This window comes from Diceros bicornis, chromosome 27 (genome assembly GCF_020826845.1).
Source record: "Diceros bicornis minor isolate mBicDic1 chromosome 27, mDicBic1.mat.cur, whole genome shotgun sequence".
Lineage (NCBI taxonomy): Eukaryota > Metazoa > Chordata > Mammalia > Perissodactyla > Rhinocerotidae > Diceros > Diceros bicornis.
Genome location: NC_080766.1, coordinates 36,576,135 through 36,600,378, shown reverse-complemented (window position 1 = coordinate 36,600,378; position 24,244 = coordinate 36,576,135). Strand labels below are relative to the sequence as shown.

Here is a 24,244-nt window from a genome sequence, read left to right as displayed (position 1 = left end):
TATGGGCCCTCGGGGGGCACGCCCACTTCCGGGGCGGGCCGCGCGGCTGGCGCCGCCCACCCACTTCCGCCTCCAGGCACAGTCGGATTGGAAGTAGAGGGAAGATAAATTTGCCGGGCTAGAGCAGGCGGGGAGGGCGGGAGGGCTGAGCTTGGAGCGCAGGGCCCTGCGAGGGTAGGGCGCATGCGTGAGGCGCGGCGGGCGCGCACTGGTCACTGCGTTAACCGGCCCTGGACGCGGGAGAGTCCCGAGTTTGAAGCACGGCGGGACGTGCGCAGGTAGTCCAGAAAGGTGCGCTCGAGGCGCTTGACCTGGCTGGGCGTGAATTGCACTGAAAAAAGCCATCCCATGCCCCTCAGTGTCAACGTGATTTGAAGCCTTATTGACGAAATACAGACAGACGTTAATTTGTACTTTTTGGATTTACCCTGAAAATTATCATCCCTCATCCTGATAAAAAGAGTCGTTTCTCGCATGCATATTTCTTGAGTGCTTTCGCTCGTGCACACTTACTCAGTGTCGACTTTGAGCCAGTCTTTGGGCTGAGTAGGATATAGAAATGAGTAAGTCAAGGGCTGTCAGATATTGCAGGTAAAGAAAGGATTGAAAGATTTTTTAAAATATCCATTGCGTTTTTATGATTGTAAAAGTAATGCACTTCGTTTGTAAAAATTCAAATAATACAGAAATATAAAACGTAAAATTTACCCCCAATCCTTCACCAGAACATATAAACAAATTTGATGTACATGACTCCAGACTTACTATATACTAAATATTATTTACAATATGGGACTAGACTTGACCAACTCTTCTGTAACTTGCGTTTTCGTTTTGTCTAATTATTTCAACTTGAGGCTTGTAAGTGCTGAAACATTTTTGATTAATAAATAAATAAATGAATGAGGAAATGTTAAAAAAAATACCTAAGTTCTGTTGTCACCACTGTTGTTACCACTAACCATTGGGTAAATGACGATGTGAGTCATCTAAGTAAGAGTTCTAGTTAATATTATTAATCCTCTGGACTGGGTAATGTCTCGGGTTTCCTTCAGCTTTAAGATTGTATTGTTACTTTCGAGGCTCTATCATCAACTATTTATTGAGAGCCTATTACGTGACTGGCAAAGTGAGGGCACTAAGGGTGCAGTGGTGAGCAACACAGAGAAATTCCGCCCAAGGCTGTGTTTATTAAATAGGTTGTGGCCCATTAGTGAGTTGTCAAATCAGTTTGGTGAGTCTCAACCAGCATTTTGTAAAAAACAAAATAGAACAGAATTTTAACTTAGTATAGTACAGTGTCTGTCGGGGCCTAAATCCAACTTCTTCACTTCTTAGCTGTGTGATGTTCAGCAGGTTACTTTGATTTGGAGATGAAATTAGCCTGGATTATCCAGGTGGGCCCTAGATGCAATACAAGTGTCTTTATGAGACTGAGGCAGAGGGAGATTTGGTCACAGAAGGCTATTTGACCACTGAAGAGACTTGAAGATGCTCTGCATCTGGCTTTGAAAATGGGGAAGGGGCCAGGAGCCAAGGAATGCAGCTCTAGAAGCTGGAGAAAGCAAGGAAACTCCATTCTAGAGCCCCTAGAGCTTACAGAGGGAGTGAGACCCTGCAGACACTTTGGTTTCAGCCCAGTGAAACTCGTTTCAGATGTCTGGCCTTCAGAACTGAAAGAGAATAAATTTCTGTGGTTTTAAGCCACTGTTTTTGGTGATTTGTTAAAGCAGCAACAGGAATAGACAAGTCTATTCAAATTCTTGCCCCCCACACACACTTTTTTAACCCAACTGAGCATACTGTGGAATTCTACATATTCAAGGCTGACTCACAGAGAAGAAATATGAGGCAGACATGTACAGGCTAAACTTACGCTAGGTTGGTATAAAAGGGGCTTTTCCAGGGAAGGAAATATTCCACCACACCCTTCTGGTGCTTGTATCACAAAAACTCAGGCTTACTTGGAAATATTTATTTTAATAGATGTCAAAGCTGAGTTTGATGTGATTTTTTTATGATAAAAACTATCTTCTTTGGGAAGTGCTGTAGACAATGTTTGTCTCCCTCCAAAATTCATGGGTCGAAATCCTAACCCCCAATGTGATGGTGTTAGGAGCTGGGGCCTTTGGGAGGTGATTAGGTCACGAGGGTAAAGCCCTCGTGAATGGGATTAGTGCCCTTATAAAAGAGACCCTACAGAGGTCCCTCAACCCTTCTGCCATGTGAGGACACAGCAAGAAGAAGCAAGAAGGTGCCTTGATCTTGGACTTCCCAGCCTCCAGAACTGAGAGAAATAAATGTTTGCTGTTTAAGCCACCTAGTCTATGGTATTTTTGTTATAGCAGCCCAAATAGACTAAGACTAAGAGAGAAAATTTTAAAGTCCGTACAAGGGTTAGAATATTGATCAGATAAAATAAAATCTCCACTTGATCTAAAACACAATGTGAAATCTGATTGCTTTCAAAAACGTATCCAGCTATACGTCTTGACTTTTACATTGAGTAATATATCTTGGAGATCCTTCCATAGCTGTACGTAAAGAACTCCCTCACATTATTTTGCAGCTTCATAGCATTCCATTTTATTGATGTATTGTAATTTATTTAGCCAGTCTCCTAGTGGTAGACACTGAGGTTACCTCCAAACTTTTGCTATTATCAATACAACTACAATGAATAACTTGTACATAAGTCATTTTTCATATAGGTTTGTATATCAGATAAATTCCTGAAAGTAGAATTGTTGGGTCAAAAGATACCATTCATTTGGTATCATTTGGTAATTTCCTCCACAAAGCTTATACCAATTTATATTCCTTATTGAAATGTGAGAGGGATCCTGTTTTCCCCAGGCTACTGAATCTGCTGAAATGGTCAGCCAATAATATCTCAGAGCAATTTTAATTTTTTTCTCGTCTTGTAAGGTTGGGCATCTTTTCACATGTGTAAGAGCCAACTTTTTTATTTTATTTTATTTTTATTTTATTTATTTATTTTTTTGTGAGGAAGATCAGCCCTGAGCTAACATCCACGCCAATCCTCCTCTTTTTGCTGAGGAAGACTGGCCCTGAGCTCACATCCGTGCCCATCTTCCTCCACTTTATGTAGGACGCCGCCACAGCATGGCCTGACAAGCAGTACGGCGGTATGCATTCGGGATCCGAACCCGGGCGGCCAGCAGCGGAGCGCACGCACTTAACTGCTATGCAACGGGGCCTGCCCACTTTTTTTTTTTTTGTTTTTAATGTGTATGTGAACTCCGCTTCATATCTTTTGCCCATTTTTCTATTCTTTTTCTTTTGATAGGAGTTCTTGAAGTATTGAAGAAATTAGCCCCTTGTAATATGTCTCAAATATTTTTCTCAGTTTGCCATTTGTCTTTTTCTTTGCTTATGATGATGTTTGTTATGCAGAATTTTTAAAAGAAAATGTATCTAGTCAAAATTATAGACCTTTCCCTATGGCTTCTAGAATTTATGTTCATCTAAGAAAGATCATCTCGATTCTTGGCTTATATAAGCGTCTTCTCTTGATTCCTTCTAGTATTTTCATGGTTTCAATCTCTGATCTGTTTGTAATTTATTTTGGCGAAAGATGTCAGGTATGCATCCAACTTATTTTTTTCTGTGTTGGCTGCCCAGTTATCCCAGCACCATTTATTGGATAAGCCACCGTTCTTTCCCTCTATGGGTTTGAAGTGCCATCTTTATTATATACTAAATTTTTCCATGTGTTTGTGCCCATTGATAGACTTTCTGTTTCATTCTATTCATCCCCTGTCCATTCCTGAACTGGTACCAATTATTTCAGCTTCATAATATGTTTCAAGATCTGCTCAGGTTAGTTCTCTTCATTATTCTTCTTTTTCAGAAAATTTCTGGCTACTTTTCCCTATTTTTCCATGTAAATTTTAGAATGAGTTTCTCTGCTTAAAAAAAATCTAAGTGTGTTTTTTGGGGATTGCATTAAATTTACAGATTAACTTAGAATTTACAACTTTACGACGTTGAATCTTCCTCTTCAAGACCTGGGAAACATTTCCTTTGGCTCCACGGCTTCACTCCTTGGTAGTGTTTTCTTCAAGGAGCACTTATAAACTGTTTTTCCTAGATATTTTATTATTGTTGTTATTGTAAGTGGGATTTCATTTATCTCTAATTTTAGCTTATATATATAAAAATATACTGATGTCAAAAAACTGCATTAATGTGTACATGTAACTTTTTATTGTATTTCATTGCCTTTAGGCCAGTTATACTCTTCAGTTGGCCACAGCTCCAATCCTCCCAATCATATTAAACAACTTGTCTGTTTCCTGAAAGAATTTAGATTGTTATCCTGGCTTAGAATCAAAACAAACAAAATAATTAGAAGGGAAACATGTGAAACAATATACAATCAAGTACTTCTTAGTTAACATAGTATCTTTAACTTAACAGAAAGAGCTCTTAAGCAGCACAGTAGTGCACAGAGTCAAGTGTTCGCTCTCCACACAGCACAGTAGTGCACGGAGTCTAGTCTTCACTCTCCACACAGCACAGCAGTGCACGGAGTCTAGTCTTCGCTCTCCACACAGCACAGCAGTGCACGGAGTCAAGCGCTCACTCTCCATAGAGTACAGAAGGTTTTGCTTGTCTAAGGGTCCAGTAGGAATTTAGGACGAGCCCAGAGCAGAGAGAATGGGAAGCCTCATGAATGCTTCAGTGGGTTGGGCTCACTCTATGTAATCGGGCAGCTCTGCAACCAGCAGAGAAGAGTGGGGAAAGTGAGCCAAGCAGAACATCCTCATGTGCCAAAGTGGGGGGTCAGTGAAACAGCACGAGCCCAGGGAGGTGATTATTAGAGTGATGGAGAGTCCAAGTTTGGGGCAGAAAACCCACTGCTCCCTGAGCCCCCAGCTATGTAGTCCTACAAATTAATTCATTCTAAATTTGGTTTACTACCCTTTCTTCTTCCTTCCAGTACCACCTTGGGCCGATAAATCAACCTCTATGTTCTTCATTTAGTTATTTACTGGCTGCCAAGATATGCCAGACACTGATGGAACTGAAGATACAGGCTCTGTCTCTTCCACAAAGGGGTGCTTGCCTATAGCCAGTGATGGGTTATGACATTATTAGGTGCTTAATAGGGCCACCTTGTGACAAAGTGCCTTGCTGTGCCTGAGAAAGTGTAGAAAGAAGCAAGACAGAAGTTTGGATCTCAAAGACTGGTTCTCATATATTTGTTCAATAAACCAACAAATGACTTGAGTTGGACACTGCCAGATGAAAGAGGAAGAGAAAATAATATCAAGCAGATGGAACAACATATGTAAGAAATGCAAGAAATAAATGCTGGGTGGTTGGAGGAGACAGAAGAGATGGATGAGGGGCCTCAGGAAGGAGGCTAGAAACCCCCATCAAGTTCCAAAAGTCATTATTACAGTTTCAATTTAGGGCAAAATTTTAAGTGATTTCTTTTTCTAGAGCCAGAACATTGAGGGGCAACTTTCTCCTTAATTTCCTACCTCTCATCTGCTTCTGATTGACGTTGGGGGGCAAACCCAGGTTGGGACATGTGCTTGTTCATCGGATGAGGGGAACCCGACTGTCTCCCCTTCCCTCACTTTATTAATTTATTTTTTATTGAGGTCACATTGGTTTATAACATTACATAAATTTAAGGCATACATATTATATTTCAGTTTCTGCATAGACTACATCATGTTCACCACCTGAAAACTAATCATCACCACACACATGTGTCCTATCACCCCTTTTGCCCTTCTCCCTCCCAGCTTCCCCTCTGGTAACCATCAATCTAATCTCTGCGTCTGTGTGTTTGTTTGTTGTTGTTTTTATCTTCTACTTATGAGTGAGATCATATGGTATTTGACTTTCTCCATCTGACTTATTTCACTTAGCATAATACCCTCAAGGTCCATCCATGTTGTCGCAAATGGCAAGATTTCATCTTTTTTTAATGAATGAGTAGTAGTCCATTGTGTATATATACCAGATCTTCTTTACTCGTTCATCTGTTGACGGGCACTTAGGTTGTTTCCAAGTCTTGGCTATTTCGAATAATGCTGCAAGGAACATAGTGGGTGCAAATATCTTTATGCGTTCGTGTTTTTCTGTTGTTTGGATAAACACCCAGAAGTAGAATAGCTGGATCATGTGGTAGTTCTATTCTTAATTTTTTGAGGAATCTCCATACTGTTTTCCATAGTGGCTGCACCAGTTTACATTCCCACCAGCAGTGTATGTCCCCTACCCTCACTTTATTTATTCATTTATTTTTGGTGAGGAAGATTGGCCCTGAGCTAACATCTGTTGCGAATCTTCCTCTTTTTGCTTGATGAAAATTGTTCCTGGGGCCGATCCGGTGGCGCGTAGCAGTTAAGTGCGTGTGCTCTGCTTCAGCGGCACAGGGTTTGTGGGTTCGGATCCTGGGCGCGCACTGATGCACCGCTTGTCAAACTGTGCTGTGCCGGCGTCCCATATAAAGTAGAGGAAGACGGGCACGGATGTTAGCCCAGGGCCAGTCTTCCTCAGCAAAAAGAGGAGGATTGGCATCCGATTTTAGCTCACGGCTGATCTTCCTCACACACACACAAAAATAATAAAAAAAGAAAAAGAAAATTGTTCCTGAGCTAACATCTGTGCCAGTCTGCCTCTAATTTTTGTATACGGGATGCCGCCACAGCATGGCTTGATGAACCGTGCGTAGGTCCATGCCCGGGATCCAACCTGCAAACCTGGGGCTGTGGAAGTGGAGCACGTGAACTTAACCACCACGTCACCAGGCCAGCCCCTACTCTCAATTTAAACTCACAGTATTTTGTTTTTAAAATTTATTGTGGTAATATATACAGAACATAAAATTTACCATTTTAACCCTTTTTGAGTGTACAATTCAGTGACGTTAATTACATTCACATTGTGGTGCAACCATCCCCACCACCCATCCACAGAACTCTTCAACTTGCAAAACTGAAACTCTGTAGCCATTAAACACATACTCCCATTCCTCCCTCCTCCCACTCCCTGGCAATCACCATTCTATTTTCTGTTTCTATGAATTTGACTATTTCAGGTACTTCATATAAGTGGAATTATACAATATTTGTCCTTTTGTGTCTGGTTTATTTCACTTAGCATAATGTCCTCAGGTTTCATCCATGTTGTAGCATGTGTCAGAATTTCATTCCTTCTTAGGGCTGAGTAAAATTGCACTGTATGTCTATACCACATTTTGTTGATCCATTCACCTGTGATGGACATTTGGGTTATTTCCACCTCTTGGCTATTGTGGATAATGCTGCCATGAACATGGGTGCAGATATCTCTTTAAGACTCTGCTTTTGGTTCTTTTTAGTGGAATTGCTGGATCATATGGCAATTCTATTTTTAACTTTTTGAGGAACTGCCATACTCTTTTCCTAGACCCACAGTATTTTAAAGTCCATTTCCTTTCCCTCTTGGCATAAAGGTGGGCTTATTCAATTTAGATGGAGAACCACTTGGAACGAGCTACCTGTGTAGGATGAGAAATAACCAAACAAGCTGCAGCCTTGCCTGGCTTTCTCCTTGTTTCCATAAGAGACATCATCTTTGTGAATACACTGCTCTGAAAACTAGTGTTTCTCTGACTGGTCCAGGAAGCACCGGCATCAAAAATAACTAGTTACACATGCAGATTCCTGAATGTCACTCCATCTACTGATTCAGGCTCTTTGGAGAGGAGGCTAGGCATTCTGCAAGGGAGCAAGCTCTCCAGATGATTCTCGTGCACATGCAAGCGCGAGGACCCTTGCTAAACATAGTTGCTTTGCTGGATTCTAACTATAACTGACAGATTTCTAACTGCAGGGTCCTCATAACCATCCTGAAAAATGCTTGAAGGGGTTCTCTTCACTTTGAGTTTCAGAGACAGCACAAGGTCTGATTGAATTCATGGTATGGAATGATTACTATACAACTTATGTAAGCACCATCATACACAGAAGACACTAATGTGATTTCCACAAGATCCCGTTGCCCCTTGGTGTAAAATGGGTGGGCTCCTTAGCTGGCCCAGGTCCTGCTCCTAATCATATTCTCTTCCTTCAAAGTGTTGGTTTTGTATATTCATTGGTTTGTGTGCCCCACTGAATTACAAGTAATACCTGGTAAAATGCATTGTCTTATATAAGAGCATTTAATTCCAATGGCATAGAATTCTGTCCTATCTCCCAGGCAGTTGTTTAAAACTTTTATGTACAGGCTTCACCAAGTATTTCCACAAGTCTAGCTACTTCTACTCCTAAATTAACAGGTCATAACGTACAAATACCAGAAAATAAGGCTTGTTCTCCTTTAAAACACACCTCACCACACCTTGAGCCAGGAGCCACCTCTTCTGTGCCGTGGCCCTAGGATAAGCCGGTTTTGCAGGAAGTCGTGAGTGGGTGGGGTAGTCTCAGAAACTGCCTTCCGTGCATTACCAAACAGCAGCGGCCATCTCGGGGTTTTCCTGTTTAACTTTCTCAGCACTGGGGTTGAGAACGTGGGGCTCTAGAGCAAGAAAGATCTAGGTTTCGGTTCCTGGCTCTGCTGGCTTTGTAGCCTGGGCTAATGGTGCCTACCCCCTAAGGGGGTATAAGTAAAAATGTGCACATTTAGCACTTTGCACCATGCCTGGTCCCTGGGAAGCACTCCAGTGGTGGGGATTTCACGCCCACACAAATGGGGTGCGCGCCCCCCAAGACCCCCCGCAGCTCCGTGTGTTCAAAACCCTGCTCTGTTAGAACATGGGTCTGTCCTGGGGGTTTGGTACCGCCACCCTTGGCAAGCCCCACCTCTCCCAACACAGTGCTTGTCGTCATAGTGGCCCTTTGATCCCTGGGTGGGACACACAGCACTAACTCTCTCTGGGAGGCACTGAGTCAGAGCAGTCATCACCAAGGTGGGGTGCAGAAGGGCCTCCGTTGGGAAGAAGAAAACACCAGAACTACTGATTTTGTTTTCCCTCATACTTTAGGGATCTCCATTTTCTCTTTTATAAAATACACAATATATGTTGGTACTCAGGTAAATGAATGTAACATGTAGGCTTATAGATAGTGGGGGTGGGCACATGTTTCATTCCTACTGATGGGTACATGGCCAGAATGTTCACATAGATCACAGAGGGGGCACAGACATGATCAGCTGCTAGAACCCTAAGAGGGAGTTGCCATGGACAGTCCCATTTTATAGATGAGAAAACTGAGCACAAAGTATTTGCCCAGGCTAGCAGTGGGGAGGCTGAGTGCCAAACCCAGGCAAGTTGACGTGAGAGCCTCCACCCTCAACTACTGTGCTATACACTGACGAAAGAAAAGATCGAGATGGACATCACATTTATAAGACTTATCTAGTGTTCTATGATAGACATAGGGATGTGTTGTTGAAACCCTGTCTTTTAAGATTTCTACTTAATAAATAAGGATTAAATTACATATGGTATTATCAAAGACCATTAGGTTGTTTTAGACATTGGAGAGAAAAAAAATGAAAAACGAAATTGGTAAATCTAGAGGCTGGCCTGGTGGCATAGTGGCTAAGTTTGCACGCTCTGCTTTGGCGGCCCGGGGTTCGCCAGTTCGGATCCTGGGTATGGACCTACGCACTGCTCATCAAGCCATGCTGAGGTGGTGTCCCACAGAGAGCAACTAGAAGGACAACTATGACATACAATTTTCTACTGGGGCTTTGGGGAGAAAAAAGGAAAAAGGAAAAAAGGAGAAAGATTGGCAACAGATGTTAGCTCAGGGCTAATCTCCCCCCCCCCAAAAAAAAAGGAAAAATACATTAAAAAAAATTGGTAAATCTAGGTAAAGATACAAGAACTACCTTTCATAGCATAACAGCTACTGATATAAATAAGCTATTAGTTTCGTTGTCAATTTTGATATGCACCCAACTTGATGTTAACAATCAGCATGTGGTTACTTCATCATAACCTGGATTATAGGTAACTCATAGTATAAGTTACAAAGAATTTACAATTCTATACTTCAATATTTAAAATTTTAGTAAGCAAACTTGCAAATGTTTTTACAATTTTTTTTTTTTTTTTGGTGAGGAAGATTAGTGCCGAGCTAACATCCCATGCCAGCCTTCCTCTTTTTGCTGAGGAAGATTGGCCCTGGGCTAACATCTGTGCCCATCTTCCTCTACTTTATATGGGACACCATCACTGCATGGCTTGACAAGCAGTGTGACAGTGTGCATCCGGGATCCGAACCTGCGAACCCCAGGCCACTGAAGCGGAGTGCGTGCACTTAACCACTACGCCACCAGGCTGGTCCTGCAAATGTTTTTAAACATATTTCCCCCTATACAAAAATTTCTATGTAATTTTTAACATACATTTGTATGAATACCCATATATCTAGAGATGCTTTTTGATTCTTATTTTTAGCCCTTATTTAGGGAACCAAATGGCTCTGTGTTTCCCAAATCCTATATTGCGGCTAATGACACAAATTGCTTCTGCACTGCACACAAATGAGTAATGAGCAGGATGTTAGGAGAAAATTAACTGATAATGTTAGTCAAATTCCAAAACACGCTTGTCTACAGAAAAGAAGGATCTGAGCACACTCATCAGGACAGGATGTATCATCTGACCTGGCAAGTGATTTCACATAATGCTCCGGTGGCTGAAAAGGAGACATGAGAGAGGCAGGTCAGGAAGGCAAACCACGCTCACTGGCAGAGAGTGAAAGCACCCATAGCGGAGGAGGGCGCCAAGCCAGGATTCTAAATAGGGTAGCTGGCATAGGACAAGGAGGCTCGGAAAGGGTGGGATGACGTGCTGCCAGGCTAGAGAAGCCCGGGTCTAGGAAGGGATTATTTTAATGAACAGTGATGTCTGCAAAGTGGTAGAGAGATCCCAGATAGGACAGAGTAAAAGGGAAGAGTCCAAACAGTGAGTTTCCGTGACAGCAGTTTCAGGCATTAAAGGCTCCACGACTACATTGACTGATTTGCATTAAATGGAAAGTGCTGGTAAGGTATGCGGTGGTGCATAACTAAGGTGACAGCTGCCAGGGTTTTGAAAACTATGTACTTCTTACGCAACTGCACAGTGCAAACACCTGATTTTAATGCGCAAGACTTAAATTCACTGACATATCTTCCAGCGCTCACCTCTGCTGAAGAGTCAATGGTAAAGGGCAACTATTATTTTCAGAAAATAATATATTTTAGTTTTAAAATGCAGTACCAAAATAAATGCGTTAAAGGACACACGTGTAAAACGTTAAAAATATTCAACAAGTTTAAATTTTTAGAGAAATACACTGAGACAGACCCATATATCTGCATCAGCAAAGAAATCAACTCTTCATTCTCCTAGAACTTTACTTCATATTACAAATTTTGTGCTACCGTTAGATGATATATTAATTTTATTTTCTTTACATAAATTGAGGAAGAAACATACAATCAGATCCAAATATATTACAAGGCATTTAGGGAAATGTGTTTTGTTGTCCAACAGAAAATTATCTGAAATCTAAGTTCAGAATTGTTTAAAAGCACTACCCTGGCTCCTTTCTTGTTTAGAATATATCCTGGTTTTCACTGAAGTATCAGTAAACGGATTAAACAAATTCTGTCTTCCAAGGTTAACATTCCAGATGTTCCAAAAAATCATATTCAACACATTCTTCCAGCTGTTTGAAGACCCTTGGGCTATCTGTGACAGGAAACTCTAAGGATGGAGCTCCCTGAGTGTCAGCGGGCAGTTTACTTTGGGTTTTAAAAGCACAATTTAGAGTCTTGAAGAATGGCATCAATTGCCTCATGCTGGAAACAGAATGTTGGCGCAGGAGAGGGAATTCACTCTTCATGGTGATCTCATCAGAGCTGCTAATTTCCTGCAAGAAAAACCCATGAAAATGATGTGGCTTTGCTAAGGGTTAGAGAGGCGAGCTCAGCATGTGTAGGCAGCTAAACCTAAGAGAGGGTTCTTTATGAAAATTCATTATCTGCACTGAAGACAGCTGCATAAACTCAAATTCCAGGTCTTCAATTGACATCTTCCACCAGCATTTCATCCTGAGCCCACCCTCACCGGAGGCCCCCACCATTCCTCCTAGCAGGCCCTTCCTCTAAGTAACAAAGGGACTCAGTAAGTAGGACTCCTTCTCCATGACTGTGTTATCCAGGAAGCTTTACCTCTTAGCAACTAGGATGAGAGACTGACATATAAATGACAAAGTAAAGATGGACTTTATAACCATCTCCAAGTTTTATCTCTCAGAGATTTTGAAAATTATGCAAAGTCATTCAAATCAAGTGGCATATCAGTAGCTCACTCATTGCTTAGACCTTCTCCCCTCTGCCATGAACATACTTTAAAAAATGAAAACATTTACCCCATATTTTAATTTCAGAAGTTCTAGAATCCTAACAGTGTGGGGTTTGCATTCTTGGTGATTCTCCTCTAGATCTGATGGGAAGGCAGGGCCCTCTGTGTCCACTTCTGGAACAAATGCCCATCTGTAACTAGAGGAAAAAAATCCGAGGTCAGGCAAGCTGGCTCAGAGCCCACTTAAAACAGATTTTTGAACAGTTTTATTGAGATATAATTCACATACCATACAATTCACCCATTTAAAGTGTACAATTCAGTGGCTTTTAGTATATTCACAGAATTGTACCTCCATCACTATAATCAATTTTAGGATATTTTCATTACCCCAGAAAGAATTCCTGCCCCCTTTAGCCATCACCCCTTATCCCCTAGACCCCCTGATCTAGGCAACCAATAATCTATTTTCTGTCTCTACAAATTTTCCTATTCTGGACATTTCATATAAACAGAATATGTGGTCCTTTAAGACTGGCTTCTTTCACTTAATGTTGTCAAGGTTCATCCACACTGTAGAATGTGTCACTATTTCATTTCTTTCTTTCTTTTTTTTTTTTTGTGAGGAAGATCAGCCCTGAGCTAACAACCGTGCTAATCCTCCTCTTTTTTTTGCTGAGGAAGACCGGCTCTGAGCTAACATCTATTGCCAATCCTCCTCCTTTTTTTTCCCCTCAAAGCCCCAGTAGATAGTTGTATGTCATAGTTGCACATCCTTCTAGTTGCTGTATGTGGGACGCGGCCTCAGCATGGCCAGAGAAGCGGTGCGTTGGTGCGCGCCCGGGATCCGAACCCGGGCTGCCAGTAGCGGAGTGCATGCACTTAACTGCGAAGCCGCGGGGCTGGCTCCCATTTCTTTTTATTGCTGAATATTTCTTTGTATGGATATACCACATGTCATTTATCCATTTGTCGATTGATGGACATTTAGGTTTTCTCCACTTTTTGCCTATTATAAATAACGTTGCTATGCATGTTCACGTACATCAGAACCCTCACTTAAAAAAATACTTTTTTTTTTTTTTGAGCAGTTTTAGGTTCACAGCAAAATCAAGCAGAAAGTACAGAGGTTTCCCATATATTCCCTGCCCGCCTCTGCCAGGCACAGCCTCCCCGACTTTCAACATCCCCCACCAGAGTGGTATATTTGTTACAACTGATGAACTGACACTGACTCATCATTATCACCCAGAGTCCATAGTTTACCTTAGGGTTCACTCTTGGTGCTGTGCATTCTATGGGTTTGGACAAACATATAATGACATGTATCCACCATTATAGTATCATACGGAGTAGTTTCATTGCCCTAAAAATCATCTATGTTCTGCCTCCCTCTCTCCTAACCCCTGGCAACCACTGGTCTTTTTCCTGTCTCCATCGTTTTGCCTTTTCCAGAATGTCATACAGTTGGAATCATAAAGTAGGTACCCATTTCAGATTGGCTTCTTTCACTCAGTAACATGCAGTTAAAGAGAACCCACTTTTTAACCACAAACATTTCTACACGATTACTCTCTTCAGGGGGATGGGACAGAGAGCAGTGGCATCTGGGGCCAGGCACGAGATGAAACGTACGAGCAGCTGTGTTAAGCCTACAAGAAATGTAAGCCAACCAGGGCAAAGTGAACTGGAGGCAGCGTGATCCATTTATTTAACTAAAAACAAATGGACAAAAATATCTACACAAATGCACTGAGGACCACCAGTGGGTGCCTCTTGTTTTATAAACATTCAGCGTCAAAAAACCACCTAAATACACCCTCCCCCCCGAAACCCATCCATAAACACTACCGTGAGCCAAATTCACGAAACCACAGATGTTGCAAGTAATCTGAAACTTGGTATTCTGAGCAGGCTCATCGGCCACTAGGAACCCACATACTGCAGAGGAAAGAACAAGTTGAGAGTGCTTACAAGGAAAGAGAAGTCGCCTACTCCAGAGAGGACACGTGGTCTTATTTGACTTACATTTGAAATAACGGCATCTTATCAGGTGGAAAAGAGAGTGCTGTGTCCAAGAATTTGCAAGCTGATAAATACAAGATGAGTTCATTCTGGGGTATCTCCCCCACTGAGGGCCCATTCCCATCAGCGACTGAGACTTTCACTCTGTTCATTTTGTTGCTGTTTCTATAAATTTGCAAAGAAAATCTTGTTATAAATTCACTCACATCTGCTGTAGTCCAGTTGTCTATGCAATGTCCATAAGAAGGTTTTTCTCCTTTTAAGAAATGGTCCAAATAGCTGGTCCCTTCACAAGTACTTCAAGAATACTTAGTGTGAGATAACCCTATGTCATAAAGTGACGCCCATTACCCTCACGTATGTGCACAGACCCTTGCACTACTTACCTCGATGATTCATCATCCTCTTTCAGATCTTCTTCAAGCTGTATGAATGTCTGAATCTTAAAAAGAAAATGTGAATTCAAGTTACTATTTGAGAGAACCTAGCTTAATGTTTATATGTCCAGAAAAAATAGCAAATAAAGCAAAAGAAACAATCAACAAAATGAAAAGACAACTTACAGAAGGTGAAAAAATATCTGCAAAACAAATATTTGATAAGGGGATAATATTCAAAATATATAAAGAACTCATACAACACAATATCAAAAAAGCAAATAATCCTATTAAAAAATGGGCAAAGGATCTGAATAAACATTTTTCCAAACAATATATATGAATGGACAACAAGTACATGAAAAGATGCTCAACATCACTAATCATCAGGGAAATGCAAATCAAAACCAGAATGAGATATCACTTCTCACCTGTTAGAATGGCTATCATCAAAACGACAAGAGACAAGTGCTGGTGAGGAGGTGGAGAAAATGGAACGCTTGTGCACTGCTGGTGGGATTGTAAACTGGTATAGCCAGTATGGAAAACAGTATGAAGGTTCCTCAAAAAATTAAAAATAGAACTACCATATAATCCAGCAATCCCACTTCTGGGAACATATCCAAAGGAAATGAAAACACTATGTGAAAGAGAGAGCTGCACCCTCATGTTCACAGCAGCATTATTTACAATAGCAAAGATGTGGAAACAACCTAAGTGTCCATCAACAGATGAGTGGATAAAGAAAATGTTGTATATGTATACAATAGAATATTATTCAGACATAAAAAAGAAGGAAGTCCTGCCATTTGTGACAACATGGGTGGACCCTGAGGGCGTTATGCTAAGTGAAATAAGTCAGAGAAAGACAAATACGGTATGATCTCACTTATATGTGAAATCTACAAAAACAAAAACAAAAACAGAAAAACAAAACCAAACTCATAGAAAAAGAGACCAGATTTGTGGTTACCAGAGGCAGGAGGTAGGGGGAGGGGAAATTGGACGAAGATGGTCAAAAGGTACAAACTTCCAGTTATAAGATAAATAAGTACTAGGGATGTAATGTTCAACATGATGACTATAGTTAACACTGCTGTATGGTATATGAAAGTTAAGAGAGTAAATCCTAAGAGTTCTCACCACGAGGAAAAAAACCTTTTTTTCTTTTTCTTTTCATGTCTATATGAGATGATGAATGTTAACTAAACTTATTGTGGTAATCATTTCACAATATACGTAAGTCAAATCATTATGTTGTACACCTCAAACTTATACACTGCTGTATGTCAATTATATCTCAATAAAACTGGAAAAAAAAACAGTTTAAAAAATAGCCAATAATATGAAACAGTACAAATTACTTGGAACAACTGACAGTTGAGAGATCAAACATGATTATAGGATAAGAAAAAATATTCTCTTTTTAACCAAGAGCTACCAACTTGATTGAAGATTTTGCTGATAAAATTAGATATATATGCCAACTATATTTCAACAGAAAAAATTAGATACATATAAAATAGTATGTTATTCCTGAAAAAGCATTTTAAAAAGCTCCAACTTTGCTTTCAAGAGTAAAATATTTGTACTTACTAATTCAGAGACCATTATTGGCCACAGTGAAGTCAAATGTTGGGCAGATATTCTTAGCAGCAAAACTCTGAAAAAAAGAAACATCTGAGCAGCAACTATGGATGTCTGTCCAACTCTGAGATTGTCTGTCAGGCGTTCTAAGGAAAGAAGATTTTAAAGACGTCACACAAATATGCAGTTTCGAGTTTCTCATTAGACAACGAAGAAAAGTAAAATTGTAATTGCTCTGACATTTGACAACAACCCGGTATAAGAAATGGGTGTTAGGAGAACATTTCTGTGTCCCTTGTTTACGCCCAGGCCTCCTCTTTGTGAAGTGCAGCAGTTCATGGTCTTTGCTAAGCGGAGTGAATCAAGTGGCTCTTATTCTGCTGCCACAGCTGAGCAGAGAGGCATGAACTTCTGACTCAAGCCAGAAATCCACTGCAGGATCAATGACCACTTACATTTTCTCCTAAGAATATGAGTTATGAGACACAGAAACCAAAGACAGTCCTTGGTGAGTGATGGAACTAAAGGACCATATACACTGGCTGGCAAATGACATCATATTTTGGGGTACGGAGTGGGAAGTGGAGCGAGTGAATAAAATAGATTTATTCAGTAAAGTTTAGATTTGATGGCTATGACAAAAACTTTAAATCTTGCGAGAAAAAAAGTTGTGAGTTAAACTCTCCAGACCCTAACAGTCTTTTCTACTTCTCCACTGACATAATTGTTTGTAGAATGCGATTTTTTCCATAATTTAAGGCTTCTTAGGAACATGACAAATTGCTACAGCAAACAGCTGAACTACGGTCATGCTGGTTAAGGTTCACTGCAGGACATTAGTAATAAACTTCTATTTGCGCTAGCTTGAGTGGGTTTTTACTTCTTGTCTTTAAAAGTACTCTGACCAAATGAAGGATCGGGTATAGCTCAGACACTTGACAAACAACCTGGCATTTTTAATTTTTTTATTATTTTTTATTTTTTCCCCCAAAGCCCCAGTACATAGGTGCATGTCATAGCTGCACATCCTTCTAGTTGTTGTATGCGGGACGTGGCCTCAGCATGGCCGGAGAAGCGGTGCGTTGATGCGCGCCCGGGATCCGAACCCGGGCTGCCAGTAGCGGAGCGTGCGCACTTAACCGCTAAGCCACGGGGCCAGCCCCAACCTGGCATTTTTAAAAAGTGGTTTGTGCTTCTGGTTCTGGACAGATGGAGTTAAGTATACTACATCCTATTTATCTCTCTAATTGCAATAAAAAAAAAACTTTGAACAAAACACATAAACCAACTATCAGAAAACTGAAAGATGAAGAAAACAAGGCTGTAGTGGCTAGAAACCCTGGAACTTAAGGAAAGACCTGGCAGTAAGTTCCCTAGAGTTTTTTTTTTTTTTGTGAGGAAGATCGGCTCTGAGCTAACATCTGCCAATCCTCCTCTTTTTTGTGCTGAGGAAGACTGGCCCTGGGCTAACATCCATGCCCATCTTCCTCTACTTTATACAGGATGCCACCACAGCATGGCCTGACAAGTGGTGCGTCGGTGCACGCCCAGGATCTGAACCGGTGAACCCCAGGCTGCCGCAGCAGAGCTTGCGCACTTAACCGCTTGCGCCACCGGGCCGGCCCCCCTAGAGTATTTTTTAATTTTATTTTTCATTTCTTTTTTTTTTTTTGGTGAGGAAGATTAGCCCTGAGCCAACATCTGTGCTCATCTTCCTCTATTTTTTGTATATGGGATGCCACCATAGCATGGCTTGATGAGTGGTGCATAGGTCTGCACCCAGGATCTGAATCTGTGAACCCCAGGCCACCAAAGCGGAGCGCATGCACTTAACCACCAGGCTGGCCCCAAGTTTTTTAAATTTTTTATTTTATTCTGACCTGGGCATCTGAGAAGTCTGTAACCTGGAATGCCAAAAGTCTCAACTTGAATGAGAAAAGATAACCAAAAGACACCAATGCAGAGATATACAGAGGTTGGAATTATTAGAAAAGTATTTTAAAGCTGCTGCCTAAAAATACTATAATAATTAATTATGGACACTTGAAACAAATAAAAAATAGAAAGTCTCAGCAAAGAAATAGAAGATACAAAAAAGAGTCAAATGGAATTTTAGAACTAAAAAATACAATCATTGAAATAGAAAAGCTCACTGATGAGCTCAATAGCAGAATGGAGGCGACAAAGGAAAGAGGGAAGGCGAAGACAGAATCCATAAAAATTACTGAAACTGAATACAGGAGGAAAAAAAGATTGGAAAAAAAAGGAACAGAGTCTCTGAAACCACTCGGACAACAAAAGATGTAACATTTGTGTCACTGGAGTCCCAGAAGGAGAGGAAGAAGAGTACAGGTTGGAAAAATATTTGAAGAAACAATGACTGAAAACTTTCCAAATTTGGTGAAAGACATAAATCTACAGATACAAGACGGTAAGTGAACTCTAAAAAAACATAAAACCAAAGAAGTCCACATTCAGTCATACAATCAAACTTCTGAAAACAAGAAACAAAGGAAAAAAATCTTGATAGAAGTCAGAGGTAAATGATACATTACCTAAAAGGGAACAATGATTCAAATGACAGCAGATTTCTCATCAGAAACCACTGAGTCAGAAAGGAGTGGCACATGTTTCAAGGGCTGAAAGAAAAGAATTTTGACCCAGAATTCTATTTCCAATGAAAACATCCTTCCAGAATGAAGATGAAAGAAAACACCCAAAACCAAACTGAAAAGAATGATGGTGAAATAAAGAGAGTCTCAATGGAGGAAAACTAAGAAAACTTGTTGTCAGCAGATATGCACTAAAAGAATGGCTAAATGATGTTCTTCAGACAGAAAAATGGTAATGGTAGGAAACACGGAACATCAAGGATGACAAAAGAGCAATTCAAAGAGTAAATACATAAGAAAAACTAATACTCTTTTCTCTTGAGTTTTTAAATTATGTTGGACAGTTGAAAGCAAAAAGTGTACCACTGTGTCTTATGGTTCCCAGTATAAGTAAAGGTAATATTTCAAACAACTACACCACATGGGAGAAGAGAAAAGCATCCTAAATGGTGGTAAAGTGTTGATACTAGTAGACCACAGAAGTATGTTTATATTATGTATACTGTAATCCCTAGAGCAACCACTACAAAAAGCTATATCAAGAGATATACTAAAAAAATACTTTAAATGTGTTAAATCAAAATGGAATACTAAAAAAATGTTCAAGTAACCTCAGGAAAATAGGAAAGGGAAACAGAGGAATGAAAAACAAGGAATAAACAGAAATTAAATGGCATAATAAATCCTAACATGCCAACAATTACATGAAATGTAAATTGTCTAAACACTTCAATTAAGAAAGAGAGATTGGAAGAATGGATTAAAAGAAAATGACCCAATTATATGCTATCTTACACAAAATTCACTTCCAATATGATATAGGTAGGTTAAAGGTAAAAGGATGGAAGAAGATACACTACGCAAACATTACTCAAAAGGAAGCTGTAGTGGCTCTATTAGTATTAAACAAAACAGACTTCAGAGAAAGAAAAATACCAGGGACAAACAGGGACATTATCTAGTGGTAAAAAGGGCAATTCGACAAGAAGATATAACAATCTTAAATGTGTATGCACCAAACAACAGACGTATAAAATATATGAAGTGGGCCGGCCCCGTGGCTTAGCGGTTAAGTGCGCGTGCCCCGCTGCTGGCAGCCCGGGTTCGGATCCCGGGCGCGCACCGACACACCGCTTCTCCAGCCATGCTGAGGCCGCGTCCCACATACAGCAACTAGAAGGATGTGCAGCTATGACACACAACTATCTACTGGGGCTTTGGGGGAAAAAATAAATAAAATAAAATTAAAATATATGAAGTAAGAACTTCCAGAACTCAAAGGCGAACAGGCACTGACAATTATAGCTGGGAACTTCAACATCCCTATCCCATAACTCACAGAACTTCTAGGAAAAAAGTCAGTAAGGATATAGAAGAACTGAGAAATATCATCAACTAACAGGTTCTAATCAACACTTATAGAACACTCCACTCAACAACAGCAGCAGGACACACATTCATTAAGTGCTCATGGAACATTCACCAAGATACGTTATATTGTGGATCATAAAACAAACTTTAATAGATTTAAATCCTACAAAGAATGTTCTCTGACCATAAAGGAATCAAACTGGAAATTAATAACAGAAAGATATCAGGGAAATCCTCAATACCTGGAAATAAACACACTCCTAAATAAGATATGGGCTGAAGAGGAAGTCTTAAAGGAAATAAAAACAAATACAAAGAAATGAATGAAAGTAAAAATACAACATGATTTTGTGGGATACAGTTAAAGTATTGCCGAGAGGGAAATTTACAGCATTAAATGCTTACACTATAAAAGAAGAAAGGGCTCAAATCTATAATCTAAGCCTCCACCTCAAGAGACTAGAAAAAGAATGAAATAAACCCAAAGCAAATATGAAATAATAAAGAGTGGAAATAAATAAAATTGAAAACAAAAAATAATACAGAAAAATCAATCAAACTAAAAGCTGGTTACTTGAAAAAAACAAAACTGATAAACCTCTAGCAAGATTGACAAAGAAAAAAGAGAGAAGGCACAAATTAATATCAGGAATGAAAGAGGGGCTATCTCTACAGACCATATAGATATCAGAAGGATAATGACATTTGAATTACTGTGTAAATGGGAATACAAAACGGTACACCCATTCTGGAAAAGCATTTGCAGTTTATTATACAGTTAACATACATTTACTGTAGGATCCAGTAATCATATCCTTGTGTATTCATCCTAGAGAAATGACAACTTACATCCACACAAAAACCTGTACATGATTGTTTACCACTGAGGCTTTATTTGTAATAACCAAAAACTGGAAACAATCCAAATGTCCATTAGATGAATGGATAAATGAACTGTGATACATCCATAAAATGGAGCATTATTACTCAATAAAAAAGATCAAACTCTTGATACACCCATGGATGTACCCCACTTGCCTTTAGATGGATTGCAAAGGCATTACACTAAATGAAAAAAGCTAATCTCAAAAGCTGTATGATTCCATTTATATAACATTCTCAAAGAGACAAAATTTGAGATACAGTGATAGAGAACAGATCAGTGGTTTCCAGGGGTTAGGACTGGGTGGAGGGTGTGACTATAAAGGTAGTGACATGAGGGAGTTGCTTAGTGGTGTTGGAAAAGTTCTGTATCCTGGTTGTGGTGCTGGCCACAAGAATTTGCGTATGTGATACTTTCATACAACTATACACACACACAAACATACACAAAAAGAGTGCATGTAAAAACTGGTGAAATCTGAAAAGTCTCTAGTTGAGTTATGGTAATATTCCAATGTTGACTTCCTGGTTTTGATAATGGACTATGCTTATGGGCGGTGTTATAACAGGGGAAGCCGGACCAAGAGTACACAGGAACACTCGGCACTATTTGTGCAACTTCTGGTGAGTCAATCTATTTCAAAATAGAAAATACTAAAAAAAAAGTGGTTTGTACACACCGGGCTTGTTTCATATTGGTGCTCCAAATAAAAGCTAAATTCATGAGATTATTCTTCAGCCAAGATGATCTATTTTAGAATCTCGAATTTTCTTCAGTCTCTAATATTTCTTTTTTTTTTTTGTGAAGCAGATCAGCCCTGAACTAACAGCCAATGCCAGACCTCCTTTTTTTTTTTGCTGAGGAAGATTGGCACTGAGCTAACATCCATGCCCATCTTTCTCTACTTTCTATGGGACGCCACCACAGCGTGGCTTGACAAGTGGTGCGTCAGTGTGCGCCTGGGATCCAAACCTGTGAACCCCGGGCCGCCGCAGCAGAGCGTACACACTTAACCTCTTGTGCCATTGGGCCAGTCCCTCTAATGTTCCTTTCTTAGCTGAGTGATAAACGTTACAAGCTTAAGGAGTCCTTCTGAGCAGATAGCTGGAGAAAGCCTGAGCCAGAATCCTTGCACCACCGTCACAGGCTGCAGAACCTCGTTTAGGCTGGCCACTTAATCTCCTGAGTCCTTGTTCCCCATCTGTGAAATGAGAGTAGTACTCCTACTCCACCAACCTCAAAGGACACCTACTCAAGACCACAGCCTATTATTGGGAGCCAAGAGGCTCAGATTTCAGTCCAGGTCTTGCTAGTTAGTGGCAACACAACTTTAGGCAGGACCTAATCTCTCTGAGCATCAATATTCTGATGTAAAAACAGAGCTAATATGTATAGGAAATGAGGAAGACTTAAAAGACAGAAAGTACTCCAATGGACCTCAGATGAGCCACCCTCATCCAGCTTAAAGGGAACAGAGCATTGCTTCTAAATATTTCTGATCCCATACTCAGGGGCTTCTGTTAGGGAGTGATGCATGTCCCCCTCTCATTTTAGACAAACAGCATTTTGTCCTTTTATTTTAAATTAAATAATTGCTTTGGGCTTATTTACAGCTTCTTCCATGATTGTGAAATGAATAAGGGAAACCTCAACTAAACTGGAGTCAGGAAGGCCTGTATGGGGAGCTCTCATTCCCTATTATACGTTGTCAATTACCCAAACAGGAAGAGACATTAGCTTTCATCTCCTACAGGAAGTGCAAGCACTTTACTACTGAAGGAAGATTTCTCTCCCCACCCAGCAACAGCCTAACCAATGAGAAAGGCCACAGCTCAGCCAATGAGAAGCTGTTGCCACCTAGAACTGTTACTTTCCCCCAACGGACTTTCCTTTATAACAGCCCCTCCCTGCACCCTGTTTTGCTCTATAAAGGCAAGCCCCTTCCCTTGTCTCTCCGGATTTGCCTATGGTTCACCATAGCATGCACATACCAAATTGCAATTCTTTTGGCTATTCCTGAATAAACTTGATTTGAGGGTAAAATAACTGGCAAGTTTGCGTTTTAGGTTGACATGATCAATGTAAAATTTACGTCGCTCTGAGCCAAGATGTATGGGGCTGCTCAGTTTCCCACACTGTGCACATTGACTTCTTTCGGTGCTACTCGATGGTGCTATAAACCAGGGAAAAAAGACCCAGAGGGTATCCCAGAAGAGAAACACTAGAAATTCCCTATTTCTGCCTCTTCTGATTAGGCCTCAACTATTTACCATGGTGTGCAACTTCGAAGCTTCTGGATGAGTCTCCTCCCTTGACTTGGGCATCATTGCTCCACAGGAGCCAGTCAAGTGTCCCAAGACTGTCAGAGAACGCTCTGAATTCTATCAGCCCAGGACCTCACGGAGGCTAGGCTATCAAGAGTCCTGGGGACGATGACAATATAGAGGAAAATGCTTCATAAACTGCCAATCAATAAAGAATTAAAGGGGGTAAAAGGTTTATTTTTTTTAACATGTAGTATTTTTGGAAATACAGCACTTGAGCTATCCAAATGGAGGGTACTTATTTAGAGAAATTTCTCCTTCCCTAAGAACACAAAAACCATCTCCTATTTAAGTCAGCATTATGCTGACTTTATTTTATATATAAATATATATTATATATATAAATAGATTATAAATAACATATATAGTATTATATTGCCCCTACTTCTCTCTCCCTCTCAGAGGCATGATTTCTCAGAATTGTTGGATGTTTAAATCCTGCCATGTCAAATTCTTGACACCACTGTTTGAGAAAGGCTGTCATCTCTTCTTTTCTTGTTCTATACCCCTAATAATGTCTCTTTAGCTTTCTGGGCTTCAGCCCAAATTTTGGGAGTGAGTGATGGGAGACAGAGGAGAAGGAACAAGTATTTGCTCTCAGAGTGAAAAGGCACTGAAAGGATAGCTAGGTACACTGCCCAACATGCTCTCCTTTCTGTTTTCCTCCTCTTGCCTCTACTGAGGAAGTGGGCTTAACGCTACACTTTCAGACCACCGTCCAGTGGCCAGGTGCA

The 24,244-nt window shown here is 40.4% G+C and overlaps 1 protein-coding gene across 5 annotated transcripts in view; it reads right to left on the bottom strand.

Moving 5' to 3' along the window:
• Positions 1 to 11,359: 11,359 nt before the first annotated feature.
• Positions 11,360 to 24,244, bottom strand: part of DOP1B (DOP1 leucine zipper like protein B) — a 98,973-nt gene continuing 86,088 nt past the window's right edge. For 4 of the 5 annotated variants that reach the window (XM_058523071.1, XM_058523069.1, XM_058523072.1 and 1 more), the window contains 5 exons: positions 16,330 to 16,466; positions 14,743 to 14,798; positions 14,360 to 14,521; positions 12,399 to 12,528; positions 11,360 to 11,897 (listed from right to left, as the gene is read on the bottom strand). In XM_058523071.1, coding sequence (XP_058379054.1) covers positions 11,646 to 11,897; positions 12,399 to 12,528; positions 14,360 to 14,521; positions 14,743 to 14,798; positions 16,330 to 16,466 — 737 coding nt within the window. In that variant the 3' untranslated portion in view covers positions 11,360 to 11,645. Of the gene's footprint in view, positions 11,898 to 12,398; positions 12,529 to 14,359; positions 14,522 to 14,742; positions 14,799 to 16,329; positions 16,467 to 24,244 lie in introns of those variants that run through there. The other variant, XR_009215796.1, reaches the window with a different exon arrangement.